Source organism: Galeopterus variegatus, unplaced genomic scaffold (genome assembly GCF_000696425.1).
Source record: "Galeopterus variegatus unplaced genomic scaffold, G_variegatus-3.0.2 Scaffold326, whole genome shotgun sequence".
Lineage (NCBI taxonomy): Eukaryota > Metazoa > Chordata > Mammalia > Dermoptera > Cynocephalidae > Galeopterus > Galeopterus variegatus.
Genome location: NW_007726437.1, coordinates 38,600 through 59,697, shown reverse-complemented (window position 1 = coordinate 59,697; position 21,098 = coordinate 38,600). Strand labels below are relative to the sequence as shown.

Sequence of the window (21,098 nt, the reverse complement as noted above, 5' to 3'; positions counted from 1 at the left end):
GGGGGGGGGGGGGGGGGGGGAAGGTATGTGGGAAATTTCTGTACCCTCCTCTCAATTTTGCTTTGTACCTAAAACTCCTAAAATAAAGTCTTTAATAATAATAATATTACTAGCTTGTCACATATGTGTGTGTGTGTGTGTGTGTGTGTGTGTGTGTGTGTGTGTATGTATCTTAAACCACATGTCTAGATAGAAGAACTCAAATTGGAATACTGAAGTATAGTGATTGAATTACAAGGATGAACTATGTTATATGTTACACTGTGTGGACCAAAGTTAGAACGAGAAAAGGGAATTCATTTCTCTAATAATCAAGTATATATTTATATGTATGATATTGTAAATATGCATCATCTTTTATTTTTTTCAAAAAGAACATACATAGTAATTAAGGGTATTAAATAAAGGAGAGAGCTGACTTACCTATCTAAGTGTAATATCAATATATCATTAAGAAAAATGTTATCTGAAATAGATTTCTTCACAGTGAAGGCAATTGCTTAAAAACAAAGAGATACCCCTCAGAAAAAGAGTCGCCTCTTTCCCAGGTGTTAAAATTACCCTTAGAAGTGAACTAGGCTTCAGTGAGACATGTAGGAGAAAAAAGGGTAATTTACCTGCAAAGAAAGCTCATTCAAGGGATGTATCAGAAAGGAGAGAACCCTGAGGGCACAGGACTTGATTTGGGTAAATGATTACAGTCCAGGGAAAACTTTGCCAAAGATCTCAGCAGCCAGGTGGTCAATTGTGATTTGTGTTTTGAGACACAGTTTGGTATCTTTTTGCCACTACAGACCCTCAGCATCCCAGCTGCAGTGTTCTGCTCCTACTATCCAAGTGGAGCAGAGAAAGGCGTGTGATATTTGTACCACCCGCGGGAGAAGAATGAAGCACAGTGATCTCAGAACATGGATATTTGTTTTTCAGTGTTGCCTAGCAACTCAAAAAACAATCTTGTAATATCAGCCCATTCCTAAGAATTGTTAAGCCTTCTGTGTTTGTAGCCCCCCCAAAATGAGAATTTTCAGGCAGTAATATCACATTAGCTCTAGCGTGGTTGTGATTCAGGGGCACTTTTGTTTTAAAAGCCTATTCTCAGGGACTTCATTTTCTTAAAGTATCATTTTATGTAGAACTAGAATTTCTCATGCTTGGGTTTAACTGAAACCATTTTTGGCAAGCTTAACAAATAACTATTGCCTGCTTTTGTGGTCTGAGAGTGTATAGATCAATATATTTCTCCTGAAAGAAAGTGTGTCTTATTTTGCAGTCAACTCTTAATGACCATTTATGAAGTATCCAGTTTGCGGATTATTTGTGGCCAACTTGTATCCTCCTCCTGACTTTTGCCATCACCTAGAAGCCTCAAGGCCTTCTTGGTTTGCTGCTATTTGGCTTGGATTTCAAGTAGAGCATCTAACATGCTCATGCTAATATCTGCCTGGGTGAAAAATAATTATGAAGGTAGAGCTGCCGTAGTTAATTTCAGAACCAAATGTTTTTCAAATGCCTTATTTACTATTACCTTCACTTAATGGGTAATTAAAAGGTAGAAATACTTTTGATAGATGAGTGAATATTTTTGATAGATAGTGCATATTGCACTGGATGATATGCAGCTTACAGCATTAGTGAATAGGCAGAATGCAGCCCAGCCATCGTGACAACTCGGACGTGAATACTGCCTCCTCCCCAGGTTACTACTTGTGAGATCTTGAGCAAATCCTTTAGCCTCTCTGGGCCTCAGTTTTCTCATCTATAAAACGACAAGATCATTAGTCTCTACCTCATGGAATTGGTGCCTGGTACTTGGTAAAAAGCACTGTTTGCCATTATTGTTACCATCATCATCAGTGTTATTTAGCTCATCTATAGTTTGTGATTTTTTTTTGATGAAGCATGATATAGAAAAGGACAGGTACATTAAAGACTTAATGTCCTTAAATTGAATATCCCATTCTCACCCTAGGCTGATACCCAGCTGTGATGCCCCAGCCATCCAGTCTGATTGGTCGGGGTCCGTGGTCTACCAGCTGTTCCATGTTTTGAATATCATTGACTGGTTGGAATTGAACTTCTGAATAATTTTTAAAGTTCAGAGGCGGTGTTGCCTCTTTATTTGAGTAAAGCAGGAGTAAGCCTCCTGGTGTGCACAGCAAGTGTTCCATGGCGGGGCGTACCCAGCTCTGCCCTCATTCTTTCTGCCAGTTGAACACTGGTCTTCACAGCAGCCTGTATTGTCATCCTCATGTCACAGGTGAGCACACTGAGGATGGGGACCTGGGGTTGGTGAAGATCCCAGATGTCTGCTGTTTCCTGAACAAGATCCAGTATTTCTCATACTGGGCCTATAGACCCAGAGGGCTTCTTCAGGGTCTGGGAATTGTCTACAAAGATTTGCAAATATGGGGCTTGGGTTTTGATAGAGAGCTTTTAGAACATAACATGAAAATATTCTGCATTGTCTGGGTTCAGTAGGGAATTTTAAACTATCAGATAATTTTATTGCCTGTATTTTGCACTTATGAATGGACTATTTGACAGAATACGACTGCTGAGAACTGTACAGTGGTGGATGTAGTAAATGATACATCCCCAGCATAGTAAGGAAAAGTGAAATCAAAGTATGTTGAAAGAAGGAAAGATGTATAAGAAGCTCATCTTGAGAAAGATGGCAGAAGAATGGGATCATAGTCATGCCAAGCTTAGCAGAAGCCCGTCCTAGCCATTCATGTCATGTGCAAGTGACAGGTTCTGTCTGTTAACATGTCATCAGGTGTTACATTAAATTGATGTTACCAATTTGAATTTTACTTTGAAACTATAGCTTTGTTTCTGTTTCTTTTGTTTGTTTCAGTTTTATACTTTTGTATGAGCTATAAGCTCTTTCATATCAGGACATATTTAATGTTATTTTTAAAATAAAGTCAGCACTTTGTATGGGAATTTTTTTTTTCCTTTTTAACATGGTTTTGTGCATTCATCAGATCTGAAAATTCTCAAGTTCTGCAAATGTTAGCAGTGGGCCCCACATTGAGCAAATGAGTAACTTATCTGGATTTCATGTTTCTAGCCTTGAAAATGAGATGTATAAAACCCACCTTCCTATGTTCTATAAGACTTAAGGGTGATATGTACAAGGGGGTACTTCAAAAAGTTCATGGAAAATAGAATTGAATAGAATAACACAAATCTTCTCACGAACTTTTTGACGTGCCGTCATACACAAAGCACCTAGCACACTGCCAGCCGTGCATCATGTTCATAATATCGTGGTTCTTTTTCCTCCTTCTCTTGAATAACCCTTAGAATGATTTGTATGCACATACATGCACATGCACACAACTCGGCATATCCAGAAAGCGCTTCATCAGAGGTTTCCGCAGTAACGTCCTGCTTGCGCTACAACACACACATGTTCTTGTATGTGGCAGCCTGGCCATCTCAAATAGGTAGTTTGAAGCTTGCCTAAACTGAAGGGAAGAAAAATAGGCTCACAATTCAGATCACTTGGGAAAAAAATGTCCTATCTACTCACTCTTAGGTGAGCTTATCCATTAGGAAAACAGATGTTACTATAAACCAACATTTTCATCATCATTTTCAAAACAGCCCTGGGGGGAGGGGGCTACCACCTTTCTTTATCAGGAAGAAGCTGAAGCTCTGCATGGAGGTGCATTGCAGCCACACGGGACATCCTAGGGAGTGGAGAAGGGGAGACGCGAAACATGATTTCCTTCTGACTCCGGACCCCCTCCCTTTTCCAGGATATCAGATTTTTGTGCATTTCTGCTTCTAGGCCAAGACTTCATGTGGCTTAATAGGATAATGGACTAGATTTGGGAATGCAAAATAACAACCTATTCCCAGATGCATTGTGTTTGGCTCATACAGTTGGTTTGGGGATGTTTGTTGTGTTTGAATTTATGGCCAACATTAAAAAATGGAAAGGTTTCCCATGGAATGCTATTCCTGGCTTCTCTTGGGGGGGAAAAAAAATCAAACCATTCATTCAACATATATTTATTGAGCATCTTCTTTGCACCAGACATTACTGCTGTAGGCGCTTCGGATATAACAGTGACAAAACAAGTCAGGGAAGGACTTGTCATTTTGAAGCTTTTGTTCTAGACGAAGGAGACAGACCATGAGCCAGTTTACTTCAGATGGCGTGGGTACCACAAGACAACTAAGCAGTGTGTCAGAGAGAGGGATTGGCTGGTCAGAGCCTTTGGACGGGTGACATTCAAGCTGAGATCCTAAAGACACCCAGGAGTCTAACGTGGGTATATCTTAGGGGCAGAACATCCCGGGCAGACAGAATGGTCAACACAGCAGTCTTAAGCTTGGAACCAGTTTGGCCACAGATGTAGCAGCCAGGTCACTAATTAGCACTACCAGCATGGGTAGGCATTTGAGTTTGCCAACCCTTGGCCTGTAGTCAAAGTGATTAGATTCCTTCTTGAACGTATCAGAAATATTTCTGAAGTTGCCTCTGGCACTGGTCCCCCAGTTGATGCACTAGGGCCACATCGTAGGAGATGGCATCAGGGTTTTCAGAAAGAATCGCCACACTCACAAAAGTGCACATAACTGACAGCTTTGCTACTCCAAGTGAGATCTGCAGATGAGCGGCATCAGCCTCACCCAGGAGCTTGTTAGAACCGCAGGCTCTCAGGCTCTTCTCCAGATCCCCTGAATCAGAATCCACCCTGAACAAAATCTCTGTTTTAACAAGCTCTTTAGCAAGCACTGACTCAGAGCATCTTGCCACATCTCTGCAGATATTTGTAAATTCTGTTATGCTGTCCTTCATTGTGAGTGGTTTTTCTAATGCTGGGGACTAATGGCTGTGCCACCCACAGCCCTTGTCTGCTTCCAGCCACCCAGTCCCTTCTGACATGTGATTCCAAGATGGGTATTGGACTTAGTGGGTAATGAATAGAATTTCTCTCCAGATGGGGCTAATTAGCTTTACTCTGATACTACTTCCTGGAAATTTATATATACCTATTGTAAATTCAGAATTCCCTCATTAAATTTTATTAATGCTGTTATGTGTCCTAATACTTCTGGCTATCTATTTAAGGCATAAGCTTTCTGTAACTCTGCCAAATCTTTATGGTTTCCCATTACTGCTGCATTCTTAAAACTTGTTTCAGTAAGTCTTACGAAAGCTCAGCTAAAGCTTAAAGATAAAAAAAATCAGTTGCTTAGATTACATTTATTTTTTAAGTATCCCCTTCTCAAAAACTATCCTAAAAATACCCAGGGAACATGTTGCAGCTGAATACAGGCTCATCTTGTTTTAATTTCTAATATTTGACATATCCACGAACTTATGCTTTGAACAGAAGGTCATTGAGTGAGTTGACCTTAATTTTATTCTTGTTTAAACCAGTCCTGAAATGTGCTTGCCCAAAGCTATAAGAATCCAACCATCTGCACATAACTTGTGCTCTCCAGTTCGATTGCTTTCAGCAAGAATGATTAGATAATTGACCACCAGGCAAATACTTTGCTATATAATTAACAAGGAATGTTTACTCCTCAAAGATTTTATAATTCCAGAAAAGGAAACCTAGCTATTCAAAGACATAGACTTTAATTTGAAAGAAGAAAAAAAAAAAAAAAAAGGCGACTACTCCACAATATCATAAATGTAGAAATTGTCACTGTTTCTGCCATACTGGTGAATGTGGTTTAAGGGCTGATAGATCTTTATATTTTAATTTTAGTGAATGATCCTGGCCAGTTTTCTTAAACCAGGCAGTAAAATAGACTTAGACCTTGATGCTTGTGTATTGCACTGTTGGTAGAAAATTATAATAGAGGTTGTACCTTAAGATAATGCAGATTAAAGCCTTGAAAAGTAAGTCACTTGATTTCTCTAGAGAAATCCAACATATTCAGGGACCTGGAAAAGCCTGATGATGATGGTGGTGGTGGTGATAAGTGTTTGCCATGGAGCTGAGATTGTTTTTCACATGAGTTAATGCTCAGTCCATCTGGATTATTCAGTCAGAGCCAACACAACCTGGGCAAGGAGACGGTTATTGGCTAGAGCCAGCAGCTGAGAGACAAGACCATGGTAGGTTCCTGTTGTCCAAGTTCATGCCCACGTCAGCACAGGTGACCTACCTTCTATCATAAATATCCCCAAATATTTCACAGTGAAAATTTAGGTGTAGGAGTAGACATGGATATATTTCACAGTGTGAATAATCACACTTTTAATGGATAGAACATTTTGAGATGGGATTCCTGAGTGGCTGGGGAATTTCTTCCTGAGTCCCAGCTTACAGACTAGTAGAACTCACTCCAGCCCCTTTCTGGGAAAGTATGTCAGTTAGAGTACGTTAGCCACAAGCAGTGGAACTTCCGACTACAAGTGTTTAAACGATGAGGCAGTTTACTGTTTACATGACAAATGAAATGTGAAACAGGCGCTCCAGGATTGCTTCAGTGAGTGGCTCAGGGATATCTCAGAGGACATTCCGTTCTCTCTGTGCCTTCCTCAGCGGGTCCGCAGTTCACACAGCAAGGAAATGGCAAAGCTGAAATTCACGTTTAGGATTACCTCATGCCAGAGAAGTCATCCATGCGGTCAGTGGACCCTTTATAGGGCTGTGCCGGTGTTATGAGGTCTGACATGGTAACAAGTCTCAATATAAGAGCAGTGATGTGTGTTCCTGTACCTTGGCTAATGTGCAAGACTTCAGTGTATAATCTGCTGAAGTTTGCACTTATAGTTTTCTTTTTGAAATCAGTTGTGCTTATAAGATCAGGTCTTTCTGCTCGTTACCAAGTGCTGAGAAGGGGAATGTGCCTGCTGCTGAGGGGTTTTCCAGACAGGATAAATATGGCAGGCAGGAAAAGCAAGGTAAACCTGAACTCCTCAGGTTATTCTCAAATTCCACACTGTGCTTTGAGCCCTTTTTCATATTTTAGAGTTCTTTTGCCTTTTGATAGCCATTTGTTGAATTTTGGAACTCACTTTTTTTTATTGAAATGTAATTGATTATATGTATTTTTGGGTACAGGGTTGAATATCAATACCTGTGTACAATGTATGAACTCACTTTTCTTTATATTTTGCAAATAAAAGTTGGTTTCATTATTACTGGGTAACCGAGCACAAAAGCAGCACCCTTGGTGATAGCTAGGAGACCCCATCAGATCTTACAGGCAAGCATAAGGCATATCTTTTTCTACCTGTCAGTTATTAGGTATAATAATGATTATAGCTAAATGGAGCTTCCAAATTAAGAACTCATGGTGCGTAACACACAATGAACCCTGCCAGTTGAATACATGTCTAACTCATTTTCAAACGATTAGGGTGGTATTTCAACACATGATTTATTCTTGAAAATATTCTCTGAATCTTTCTATTGTACAGGGTTTAATTCTAAAGAATGATAATTCAGGCAGAAACTGATCTGAAGGTGTGGTGTTGAAAAAAAATAATGAACTTGAGAATATCACTGTTCCAGGTCCGGTTTTGTTCTTCTGACCCTCACACTGCCTGTTCATGTAATTCCAGACACAATTTTAATAAGGTGGGTTGTCTGTTTCCCCATAGCAAGTGACCTAGGTGGGAAGTTGGGGAGTTGGTGGTGGTGAGGAAAGAAAGCTAATAACAGAGACACAGATAACAGCAAGCTGTGAGAAAGAAAGAAAAGAGAAATACACATGAGGGTGGGTAGGAGTATTTATCAGCAGAGCAAACAATGCTATAATCCTCAGCTCTGTGTTCCTAAAGGCATCAGTATGTTAGAGCCTAGCATTGAACTTGGTCATAGTCATGATCCTGAGTTATCAACAAAAATCAAAATCATATTCACTTTTATAAGACAGGAATAAATGATATTTTCTAGAATTATTATAAAACTCCCTTTAAGAGTGTTAACAAATAAGACTGAAGTTATATAAAAGAAAAGAGTAGCTTCCACACTGTGTTCAGGGGATGTCCTGGGGAATACCCTGAGGGGGAATTCTCTTTACCTTCCTGCAGAGAAGCTTACCTTTAATCTGTTTTATTTGTTAATGCCTGCTTAAATTTCAAGTGCTTTAAAAAACTGTTTGAAAACTGACAATCTAGAAATTTCAGTAATGCAGAATTTCATTCCTTGATGCTGCCAGAGAGACCACCATATATAACCTTCACACACATGTGATCCCAGTAATAGACATGGCCACAAGCCTTGTCACCCCACCAACTCCTTAGATTGGTCACCCAGTCACCCCACTCAACAGGCAGATGACTGCAGCCTCAATGGTGCCACTTTTTCAGGAAACAGCCTGGCAACCTGGCTGGGGCCTGTGGGGCAGGACACAAGGAAGTTCAAGGTCCTGCCCACCTTCACCAGATGACCCACCTTGATCTCTGTGTGTCACAGTAGCTACCTCAACTGCTTGCTTATGCAGAGGACCCAGAGAAAGCAGAAGGAAGCCCTACAAAGGAAGCGATGGGAAGGGGCTGGGAAGAAAGAGGCTGGAAAAAAGCAGAAAGGGAGCCCAGAAGGAAGTGGGCCTGAGGGGGCAGCTCCACCGGGCACTGTTATGATGTTAGCAGCTACTCTGGGCCTGGACCACAGAGGAGGGAAGCTTACCAGGACAGCCCTTTGGGCCTAGGTACTGATTCAGGAGCATCCAGGGGCCGGCCACACCTGGGTGGCAGGTGGGCTGACTGGAGGAGCACAAACGAGGCATTGCGAGTAGAGCTTTCCTCCATCCTTAGGATAGGAGCAACTCGGTCCCTCCCTTGTCTGTCTGAGCAGTGCCCGAGGCCCCCATGCATGATGAGAGGGGCCCCTCTGTGAGCACCCTGGTCGCAGCGTCCAGCCGTCACATAACTGTATTCAACAGAAGAGACTTCAGAGAGGTATGCTTGCTCTGCAGCCCGGAATCACCAGTGAAGAATCACAGCCCTAGTTGTAACTCCAGCCGCGAGCGCAGTCGTCTCTTCTGAGTGCCCACTGTTCAGATGGGGACCCGTCCTCCTCCTGCAGCAGTGTCAGGATCCCAGTAATGAGAAGCATATGTTTCTAGTACACAATTCATTAATTCTTTTATTCCCTGTAGCTTATTTCCTCCCACAAAACACGGAACTCTCGGAAATGCTTTTGCCAGTTAACAGCAGGATTGTTGAATCCCAAAAGTGTCACACGTTAGTCACTGAATACGTGTGCATTTTACAGAAAACATATGCCAGCACAAATGACGCTTCCCCAGCTGGCTGTGTCCCCTTTAGGATCCCAGCCTTAGTCAGACTTCCGTAGGCATGTCTTTCCTGCCGACCACCCCCTGCTGGTCACAGAAACTTGCGTCGATTGCGTCCCTAGCTTTCACTCATTCTGAAGAGCCATTGAGTTCCTGCTCTACGGATATTTCTGGGTGCTAAGAAGAAAGCAAAAGGAATGTATGACAGGCCCACACTCACAGAGCTTACAGTCTAATAGAGGATATAAGACCTAGAACAACGGGTTAGCACTGCAGCCAATGTGTTTTTGGAAGACTGATGATCAGTAACACTTGGGCTAGGAGTGCTGGGGCGTGGAAGATCCATGTATACTAGAAGGCCTCCAGGAGAACATGTGGCTTGACGTGAATCTTGAAAGATGGGTAGATTTTTGGAAGAGAGATAAACTACATGAGGTTGGAACCTCAATTGCAAGCAAAGCCTCAGACTTGTGTATTGGGTATTGTGTATTGTGAGGACTGGCCTGGTGAGAACCAAGACGGAGGTAGGCGGGTGGTGGAGGGGAGGTGGTGGGAAAAGCTGGGACTGTGGTATCCACAGTGGCCTCCCATTGCTGATGGCGTTTGGAGCCCTTCCCAGGCGGATGCCAAATTCCTTTCCAGCTTTGGCCTGGCTGCCCCCTCTATCCCACCCCCACACATTTTGCATGTCCACTATCCTGTGCCTTTGTGCATGTGGTCCCCTGTGTCCCTTCCTTCAACACCCCACACTTCCCCCACCAACTGACACTCACCCTGAAGCCTTCTCCCCCCACCCCAGGGTACACAGAGCAGCTGGGGACTTGGGGACTTGTTGGTTGGGAGGAATCTGCATAGTTGGCTTGCCCCAAAGTTAACTTGGAGATATTTTGTCTTTTTCGTTGATTTTCCTGTGTTGTAGAAGGCAAAGGCAACTTAGGGATAAAGGTAGGTGATTTACTGATGAATTAGGACTTAGCTTCCAGCTCGCATCCTCTGGGTCCCGTGTAGCCTAACCTTGTATCCGCTCCATTTGAAGAGCAGAGCCTCAAGAATCTAATCTGGGGAAAACTGCAAACCAAAGAATGCAAGGCCACTTCCTGGCGACCCAGAGGCCCCAACGGCTCCACTGTTGTGGGAGCACGTGTGGGCGAGGATGTGGTATGTTAGTCATGAGCGAACAGGAGGGGTCCCGGCGGGTATGGCAGCGCTCCCAGACAATCCATTCTCCACCTTCAGGGAAACTCTCCCACCCAGAATAGAAACACTTTTTCTTATTGTGCCTTCGGTTTCTATTTCCTCAGTAGCCCTGTAGAACAAAGTGACTCATGCTCTGGGTTGTTCACCCATCTCTGTGTCGCTGCACTTCAGCATGTGAATCTGCATTAGGCATCCCTATTCTCATGCTCATTTTAGAAGCCTTCCCGCTTGTATTCTGCTCGAACTTGACCTGAAATCACCTGGAGCCCATGATCTAGCCTGTTATGTGGGAAGATCAGAGGACACCGAGCCCTTGCTGGCTTCTCTCACCTTCCCCCTCTGTGGAGCGGAGGAGGGGGAGCCTCAGGTGGGAGGCATTGCCAGGCCCCTCTCTGCTGTCTGCATTTGAGTGTTGCTATGGCAACCGAGAAGGCCTGTGAGCAGCCCAAGTATTGTTTCTTTCTTCGGGGGGACATCCATTGTTGCCACCTCAATGATGTGCATACCTAGGAAAGGCTAGCATTGGAGACCTCAGGGGTGGAATATTGGGTGCACATGGGACCATTTAGGCCTAGAGTGCCACAGAGTCAGGCCCGTGATCATTTCAGGGGGCGGATGATTATAGGAGCGAGGTGAGCTGTGCAGAAGCCCGCCTCTCTATGCTGGTGGGTCGGGTGGATGTGCCAGCCTCTGTCCTGCCTTGTGCCCACAGCTGCTGTGACCTCCAAGCGAGGGTCTCTGCAGGTGAGCAGGTGACCCAGTGAAGGACATCCATTTTTGGTTAGGAAACAGGCTAACAATCTTGGGCAAGTTAATCTCCTTCAGTGGGTCTGTTCCTAGAAAACTGACAAAGTAAAAACATAATCAAATGCTGGAAAAGTCCGTAGGAAATGCAGCGGGTGAAGCAGAAGAAACACCCCCAGCCTTAAGGTCAGATGGGCCCAGGCTCCGTTCCTGCTGTGCTGTCCACCACCAGGAAGCCTTGGGAAAGTTCCATAGTCCACCAGTCTTCAGTGTCCTCACCCAAAAGGGAAAATAAGTCCTACTCTGTAGGGTGTTGTGAGAATTATAGATAATGTGTATAAGACACATACACTGTCACTAGCCAGTACATAGCAGATGCTCATTAATGTTAAATACTAGTTAAAGTAACCACTGGAAGATAGAGCATAGACCTTCAATTATTTGGTGTTTCCCAGCTAGAAGCTTTTAAAAATACTCACCTAAGCCAGACTTACTGGTATCAGAATTTGCAAAGATAGGATTAAGGAATTTATATGTTTTTTTAACAATCACTAACTAATTCTGGTACAGCCAGTCTGTTATTCGGGATAGGAAATGTGCTTACTTGCTTGAGGATAAAGAATATAAAAGATCCATGCTGGAGTTTCAGCTTCTCTTCACATCCACCAACCCCTATGATGCTGTCTTCATCCTACTTCTAAACTCCAAAGGCTTCTGCTAAAATTATCTGTGTTTGGAAGGAGAATGTTTGATTAAATGGATGAAAATAATTTAATTGGGAAGGCAAAGAAAAACCGAAGTTGTTCACTTTTTCCTTAAAGGGATGTTGAAAAGAATCTCTGTATAGAGCTGTATGGTGCCCCTACGTGACAATTGGACCATCTTTGCTCTCTAATGGGTTATAAACATGACATTTAAGGTGACTTTTACACTATACTTAATCCTTAAGTAGGAGCTCAGCGCTCATGTAGCTGAAGTTCTCTTCTGAATCCCACAGGAACGTGGCTGAAGAGTGGTCTGGGCCTGGTGCACCAGGAGGGCAGCCAGCTCACGTGGACGTACATCGCCCCCCAGCTGGGGTACTGGGTGGCAGCCATGTCTCCTCCTATCCCAGGTAACATGAAGCCAACACCTGCGATGATGCAGGTTGATTTCTTTGATCCTCGAGGGTTCAGGCTCAGTATGCTTTTGAAAACAACTTCAGCAGGGAGATCACATCTTATTTAAAAACAGTTAAAAGTCTGAAAATCAAATGATGATAATAAGATATTTTGTGGGGGTGGGGGAATTCTGGCTGGAATTCTCCCATCTAGGATGAGAATAATGCACAGAAAATAGTCTTGTCTCAAGCCCCCGTTTTGCTCAGACAGCTGCCACAGGGGATTCTTAATCAGAAGCCCACAGAGGCAGCTAAGACCTCCTCCCTAATTCCTGAAACAGTTGTGGCCTGGTGTAGGCACACATCTAGGGAAAAGCCCTCCACAGAGGGACTAACAGAAAGTCACCACTGGGGTGTTTTGGGGGTAAAAAGTTTGATGTGGCATTTCTGAAAGGCTTAAAAGCAAACCAATTGCTTTGTGTCTAGAAGAATATTCATCTCCATTTAGGATATGTGAATTAACTCATATCTTTCAGAACATGACTAAGAGGGGTTTTTTAACCTACATTATCTCAATGAGTATTTCAGATTTTTTTTTCTTCCAAAATAGTCATCTCAAGAAAATCATTTCCAGTGATGGCTTCTGTTGCTCCAGATGCCTTTAAAATCTCTATTACTCGGGCTGCCTTTATTAGTAAATCTCTTCATTGGTGGCAAATCTTTATGCTCAGAGGTTACCTTTCATTATTTTTTACACATCTAAAAGGCGATTGAGCTTGGTCAAATGTGTTATGATTACAAGGTGTCTCTTGTAAATTAATCATGAGGGCAGTCCCAAAATGCAACTTTGAAATATTTTAGCAGTGGAATTATCATTGGAATTAGCACTTATACTCCCAAACTAACTAATTTGATGGAAGCCATTCCTACATGGGTGTTGAAAAATTGCTCACATTGACTGTATTCCCACACTAGGAAAATTTACACTTCACATCTGTGTTTTAAGAGTATGTATTTCTCCTAATGGTATTGTTTTTGTAGCGATATAAGCATGAACCAAGTACAGAAATCCCCATTCTCCAAATCTAAAATATCTAGAATATGACTAAGAGGAAAAAAGGAAGGAAAAGAAACTATTTAAGTGCCAAAATAGAGGCCACAAAGCCCGTGCAGTAAAGTGAACTTTTATCTTGGACGTATTTCACGTAAACTTGGCCATCATTTTTTGCTATCATGCAACAGGTTAATATACACTTTTGTAAAGGGGGAAGAAGGGACTTCTGGATATAGGTCCCCTGGGAGCTTCCTAGCAGTGAGGGAAGAGACTCAAAGCTAGAAGCAGCCTACCCAGCACAGCTTCTGATGGCATTTAGTGTGAGGATATATATGTTGCTAACCTCACAGCTAAAATTTTATTAAAACAAGTTACACTGATGCTGTGCTGTCATGAGCCCAAAACCAACAAGAAAATAATCAGGGTTTTGTTTCTTAATTCTCTGTATAAGAAGGAAGTGGAGTATGACTGTGAATTTTATAAGGAATTCCATTGGCAGAGGTTAAACTAATAATGTTTTGAGTACTGAAAGGATGAATCTTCAGTTGTTTGGAAATTATTTTTATGTGTACCTCAGGTTTCTTGGTCACTCCGGACAGGACTTTCGTATGTCTGTGGAGGCTGTCTTTGTATAAAAAAATTGTTTCTCTGAACAATTAAGACACTATAGAGTTGTCAGTTACTTTTCCAATTTTTGCAAACACTAATCCCATTCTCCTACTCCACTGAAATCAGTTACATTTGGGAGAGATTGACATTATCTTTCGAACTTAAGTAATGTCACTATTTTCAAAAACTAGTAAACCTTCTTGGATATATTCTAGCTCTTAAATTAAGAGATTTGTCTCCTTAAAAAGATTTTTTTAAGAAATCTATCACTTAGAATATCAAAAACCAAAAACAAGCAAATGGGTTTTTATGGTGTTTGATTCTTTACAATGTAAATTTAAAAGAAAATATTTTTATCTCTGGTAACTTTGTCTATTAGTTCTAAAGAGGTCTGTGGCCATGTATGGTGAAAAATTTTGAAAAAGTATTGTACAGGAAAATTTTGTTTTTAAAAACAGGGAAGCATTTTAGTCACACTTGACACCCTGTAATAAGGTGATGGCTTTTTTATTAAGTAGAAACTTTATGTCATACATTTAAACTGATTCATTTAGGCAAAAGTCTCTCTACATGGTAATAATTGACTGCCTAGGAAAAGTGAAAATAAAGTCTTGTGATTTTTTTTTTTTTCCTGCGGTATAAAATCCACACATATTCGGGTCCTCTCTCTGAATGTGAGTTCCCTTTGCTATATTGTCATGCATTCATTTCCTTTTATTAAAAGATCATGTATTTAGAATGCTGCATATGCTATGGGGTGAGGCTCACTTCTCAGCTAAGGAGGGTCCCTTGATACAACCACATGTCAAATTTGAATGTCCAAACTGCTGCTGGCCAAAGGAAGCTCCCGTAATAGTCAAGCTAATCATTGAGTGAAATTCAGGGGCTGCCCCAAGTGCATCATCCGAAGGGTGTGTTTGCATCCAGCCGCCACGCTATGCCCCAGCCAGGAAGAGTGAGAAGACGACATTGCGTTCTCAGTTAATTATCCCTCTTTTTATTTAAAGGTATTCAAAAATCTAAAATGCCATTTTCTGACCTTCTAGGTCCCGTTGTAACACAGGACATTACCACGTATCACACGGTGTTTCTTTTGGCCATTTTAGGAGGAATGGCTTTCATACTTTTGGTTTTGCTGTGTCTCCTTTTATATTATTGCAGGTAAAGTGTCACCATTTTGGCAATATCTTTTTTAATTTAGAATTTCTTGTGCAGTGATATTTGGAAGCATTGATAAGGAGGTCTTTTTTCTTTCTTTTTCTAAATCGAGGTACTTTTTCTTCTCCTGAAAAAAATTTCTAAGGACTTAAATTTGTGATCTAAGCTGGAAACGAACAAACAGGATGCATGAGGCATGCTCTGGATCACATTGCTTAGAAGGGGAATTATAAGAAAGAGTTTGACAATTGTCATACGATTCATCCAGAATATTCCTAAATGCTGGTTATGAGATGATATTCTCAAGGACAAAGTAGAGCTATTCTTATTTTGATGCCATGTCTGGTTAGTTTGCAGGAATGTTTATTGTCAATAAACATTTCAGTGAGTATCTTGGCTGTATTTATAAAAGCCTGAGGATAAAATCCCCAGATTATGCTGCTCTGGGTTAAAATAAGAGTAGGGCATGGGGTGAGAGGGCTTCTGGCTGCCAGTGAGTTGTTTTGTTTTGTTTAGAGCTTTGGAAATTGAGAATTAGGATTTTACCCGACACTAGAAACTTCATGAGACTCTCTAATCTTTGGGTTTGGATTGTGTCTTTGGTCACAGGAGAAAATGCTTGAAGCCTCGTCAGCACCATAGAAAACTGCAGCTCCCTGCAGCCCTCGAGAGTTCCAAAAGAGACCAGTCAACTTCCATGTCTCACATCAACCTGCTGTTTTCTCGCCGGGCATCAGAATTCCCAGGCCCACTGTCCGTCACCAGCCACGGCCGCCCTGAGGCCCCAGGTACAAAGGAGCTGCTAAGTGGAGTCCATTTAGAAATGATGTCTCCCAACGGAGAAGGTGATCTGCACACCCCAATGCTGAAGCTCTCCTACAGCACCTCGCAAGAATTCAGCTCTCGGGAGGAGCTTCTCTCTCATAAGGAGGAGGATAAAAGCCAGATCTCTTTTGACAACCTGACACCCAGTGGGACACTGGGGAAGGACTACCATAAATCCATGGAGATTTTTCCCTTAAAGGCAAGAAAGTCCCTGGAAAGAGAAGGCTACGAGTCCCCTGGCAAGGATGACTACCGAGGTAGTTACAATGCCATGGTCTCACAGCCTTTATTTGAAAAGCAGGACCGAGAGGGTCCAGCAGCCACAGGAAGTAAACTCACCATTCAGGAACACATGTACCCTGCGCCTTCATCTCCTGAAAAAGAACAGCTGCTGGACCGCAGACCTACTGAATGTATGATGTCGCGGTCAGTAGACCACCTGGAGAGACCCACCTCCTTCCCGCGGCCGGGCCAGTTGATCTGCTGCAGTTCCGTGGACCAGGTCAACGACAGCGTTTACAGAAAGGTCTTGCCTGCCTTGGTCATCCCCTATGTCAGCCAACCTCTGGTTGTCCCAGCTGACCAGCAGCTTGACATAGAAAGACTCCAGGCTGAGCTGTCCAACCCGCACGCAGGGATCTTCCCACACCCGGCCTCGCAGATCCAGCCCCAGCCCCTGTCCTCCCAGGCCATCTCTCAGCAGCACTTGCAGGACGCGGGCACCCGGGAGTGGAGCCCTCAGAACGCGTCCATGTCAGAGTCCCTCTCCATCCCAGCGTCCCTGAACGACGCGGCTTTGGCTCAGATGAACAGTGAGGTGCAGCTCCTGACAGAAAAGGCACTGATGGAGCTTGGCGGGGGGAAGCCGCTTCCCCACCCCCGGGCATGGTTTGTCTCCCTGGATGGAAGGTCCAATGCTCACGTTAGACATTCCTACATTGATCTCCAAAGAGCTGGAAGGAACGGAAGTAATGATGCCAGTTTGGACTCTGGTGTGGATATGAATGAACCAAAATCTGCCCGGAAGGGAAGGGGAGACCCTTTGTCTCTGCCGCAGAACCACCCACCTGTGCAGGAGCACCAGCAGAAAGAGCCCCGAGCCTCAGACAGCACCGCCTACACGCAGCTCGTGTACCTCGACGACATGGACCAGAGCGGCAGCGAGGGTGGCACCACGGTCTGCACCCCTGAGGACAGTGCCCTGCGCTGCTTATTGGAAGGCTCCAGCCGGAGAAGTGGTGGCCAGCTGCCCAGCCTGCAAGAGGAGACGACCAAACGAACTGCAGACGTCCCCCCGGAGCCCTCAGCCAGTCCCCAACAGAGAAGATCTGCCCATGACGAAGAGGAAGATGACGACGATGACGACCAAGGAGAAGACAAGAAAAGCCCCTGGCAGAAACGGGAGGAGAGACCCCTGATGGCATTTAACATTAAATGAGCCGTCACAGAGCCACCCAACAGTGGAATATAAAATTGCCAAATATCCTTTCTTGTGGAAGCACGTACCTGTCTGGAAGTCGAACAACGGCCACCGTGGGAAGTGGACGTTGATTGCATTACGTGGCTGTGCAAATGTTGGAAAGGAATTAAAGCTGTTACTCAGAATAACAGATGACTGGTGGGTGCCACCCTCCAGTGGGGTGGCTGAAAGCAGTGTCTGAATGTTCTTCCACGGACTTGACGTGTCCCCTGGCAGGGACGCTGAAAAACCGCACGTGATGTCGCTACGCTCTAATGATAACCTCAGTTCTCGCTCAGATTCTGGGAACAGACGAAACTCTTTTTGCATTGCTTGAATCAACTGCATCACGATAATGCTACGTGAAGCTGTCATTGAGGAATGAGGTTGGCACTGTGTCTCACCGTATGCATTATCTCAAAGGAAAGCTATGCATCGCTGCTTCTTTGTCTTGTTTTGCTTAGATTTTGCTTTGGGTAGGTTTCGTTTGGGGGTTTGCTTTTTTAAAAGAAATACCCTTTGGTTGTAAAGATTTTATTCCTTCATTTTAATCAGTTCTACTTCTTGGTGGTTTATTTCAGTGTCTCCCTTCAGGAATTCCCGTGTCACCTCTTGACATCCAAATGTTTTTAATGAAATTGTACTGAAATCGCTATCAGCTAAGAGTCCTTCAGTTCTGGTCCCATTAACTCCAAGTGCCTTTTTTACAGTGACAACAGACAGTCCCTCAGTTTTTTTGTTGTTCTTAACTCCTTTCATTGAACTGCCTGGATTTTATAAAGTTATTAAATGATACCCCTTTTCTTTAAACTGCATGCTACCAAGTGCCATTTGTGCTCAGTGTCCTCATTTCAACGCAGTGTGCTCTCTAGTTACCATGTGTCATGTGGATTCTGTTAGCTAAGATAGACTAGAGGACACGTTAGAGATGCCCTTCCCTGCTCCGTCCCTTTGGCCAGTAGCCACCATTATGGTTCTATTGGCTGTTTGTATATACGGTTACGTATTCACTCGGGAATCCTATGGGCCGATCTCGCCCACCAAACATGGGAGTATGGACTGAGCAAGTGGACTGAATGTGACTATTAAGTCAAATCTTACATCCTATCCAAAAGTGCCAGAATGACTCTTCTGTGCATTCTCTTTAAAGAGCTGCTTGGTTATCCAAAAATGAAAATTCAAAATAAACTCTGAAGAAAAAAATAATAATAAAACTTTTTTGTTGTCATTTTAATTCATTCTGAGCCATTCTCTGTTTCAAAGTTATCGTTAAGACTTTGTTATTCATTCCGTGTCAGCTTAAAATGCCAGGTGTTGGACTTTTATTTAAAGACCACCACACGGACACCTAGAAATTTCCACTGTGGTTAAAATCCTTAAAATCCACCTTTGTCTTTAGTTTATTTCAAGAACACAAGGTAACATTTTGGTGTGTTTCAGGTAAGGGGAGATGTCAGAACTTTACAAAAAAAAAGTTTTGTGTTCAGTATTGATCCATCTTGGAACAACTTCAAGAAGATATCATTAAAATGACCAGAATTGGGCTGAACCCATGGCTCACTCGGGAGAGTGCAGCGCTGGGAGCGCCGAGGCCGCATGTTCAGATCCTATATAGGGATGGCCGGTGCATTCACTGGCTGAGCGTGGTGCGGGCGACACCAAGCCAAGGGTTGCGATCCCCTTACGGGCCACAAAAAAAAACATTGTTTTGTTTGTTTATATTGATTTATAATGGCTTGCTTTTGGGGGGAGGGTTAGCAATAACGATTATATACAATCTCCTCCAATAAATAGTCTACAAGATGATTCTTCATCAGATTCTGACTTTAGACACAATGGGTTTCTTTACAGACATCTTGCACCCTTATGTAAGCCTAAACACTTCAGTGTTTATTTCCTAAAAACAAAGAATTCTCTTACATAATATTGATTTTTTATGTGTGCCTTTCTAGATCTTTTCTATGCACATATCATTTATTTATATTTAAATTAAAAAATACATTGTTTTGGGCCAACCCCGTGGCTCACTCGGGTGAGTGCGGTGCTGGGAGCGCGGTGCTGGGAGCGCAGCGCCGCAGCCGCGGGTTCGTATCCTATATAGGGATGGCCGATGCATTCACTGGCTGAGCGTGGTGCGGGCGACACCAAGCCAAGGGTTGCGATCCCCTTACGGGCCACAAAAAAAACCATTGTTTTGTTTGTTTATATTGATTTATAATGGCTTGCTTTTGGGGGGAGGGTTAGCAATAACGATTATATACAATCTCCTGCCAATAAATAGTCTACAAGATGATTCTTCATCAGATTCTGACTTTAGACACAATGGGTTTCTGGATAGCACAACATTTTCCACAGACCACTCTGCTTCAGAGAATTAACTGTTCATGTGCTCTTGCATGTTCAGCCTGGTATCACTAGAAAGCACTGAATAAATGAGTAGAGAGGCAGGGGCGTGGAAAGCTTTGAATTCAAATGTAATCTTTATTCTGTAGCCAGTAAAGATCCAATGAAAGGTTTATACCAAGGAAGTAAGCCAATAAGAGCTGTGTGTTCTGGACATGAATTTGACAGTGTCTGCAGGATTGAGGAAGTGAAGGAGAAAGAAATCAGAGATTGAGCCCATCAGTTACTTGAGTAAAATGATCCCTAGTTTTAAGGGCACATCTCTGCCCAGGTAGAACAGAGCCTTCTCCAGCATAATGCATCCTTTTCTTTCACGTGTCTTTCAGAACTGGTTAAAGTCATATGGCTATCTACTTCCCTATGAATCACGGGCATCTGCGTTGCACTCAGGGAAGGCCTTACAGTCAGCAGTCTCCACTATGCAGCAGTTTTACGGAATCCCAGTCACCGGTGTGTTGGATCAGACAACGATCGAGTAAGATTTGCGTAGGACATTGTGCCTTTGAACTTTCTGGGCTTACGTTTGGGTTCACATTTGTCATGGCTTTGTGTACACACCGTGCCCATCCTTCCTTCTTATCTTTTAGTCCGACAGTGTCATCCTGGGAGGGTATATCCCAAAGTGCCCTTTCCTATGTGAGCTGGGGATGTGCTGGGATGGGAGTCCCACCTCTGCCATTAACTTTCTGTGTGACCTTGGAGACAATCACTGAACCCTTCTGGGCCTCAGTTTCCTTATCAGTCCAATGAGGGGTCGGCTTGGTCTCTTAAATCTCCTCTGGCTCTAATCACTTATAGCTCTATAAGTCACTCTCTGTAGTTCCCTAGATGTACACATCTCACTTGACACAGAGAACTCTTGAATGATACTAAGGTGGCAACTCTTGTTCCACTTTTCCCATTTACCAAACACTTGCTGAGTGCCTCTGTGAGCCAGGCACTGTATTTGGTCCTGTCATCTGCCCTCCAGAGGCTCACAGTCATCTGGCCATACCAGTCTAGAGCTCAGAAGGACACATTAAGTTTTGGGGAGATACTTAGCAGATACTAACAGATAAATTAAGCCATGAGGATGGTTGCAATCACTCAGGGAGAGTATGAAGAGGGGGAAGAGAAGAGTGCTGGGGATGGAAACCCACAAAGCCAGCGCAGAAGGGTGGCCAGAGAGGTAGAGGAATCTCAATGCGATGTGATGTCACAGCAGTGAACGGAGAGTGGTCACAGCACCAGCTGCTGCAGAGGTGTCAAGCAAGAGAACGGGGCTGGCCAGTTAGCTCAATCGATAGAGCGAAGTGCTGATAACACCAAGGTCAAGGGTGCGGATC

The 21,098-nt window shown here is 43.3% G+C and overlaps 1 protein-coding gene across 1 annotated transcript in view; it reads left to right on the top strand.

Annotated features, from left to right (window-relative positions):
* The window catches only part of FAM171A1 (family with sequence similarity 171, member A1), a 105,102-nt gene extending 86,500 nt beyond the window's left edge, over positions 1-18,602 (top strand). Inside the window, exons 6-8 of the mRNA XM_008567533.1 lie at positions 12,164-12,280; positions 14,975-15,089; positions 15,696-18,602. Coding sequence (XP_008565755.1) covers positions 12,164-12,280; positions 14,975-15,089; positions 15,696-17,349 — 1,886 coding nt within the window. The 3' untranslated portion in view covers positions 17,350-18,602. The remainder of the gene's footprint in view (positions 1-12,163; positions 12,281-14,974; positions 15,090-15,695) is intronic.
* Positions 18,603-21,098: the final 2,496 nt, after the last annotated feature.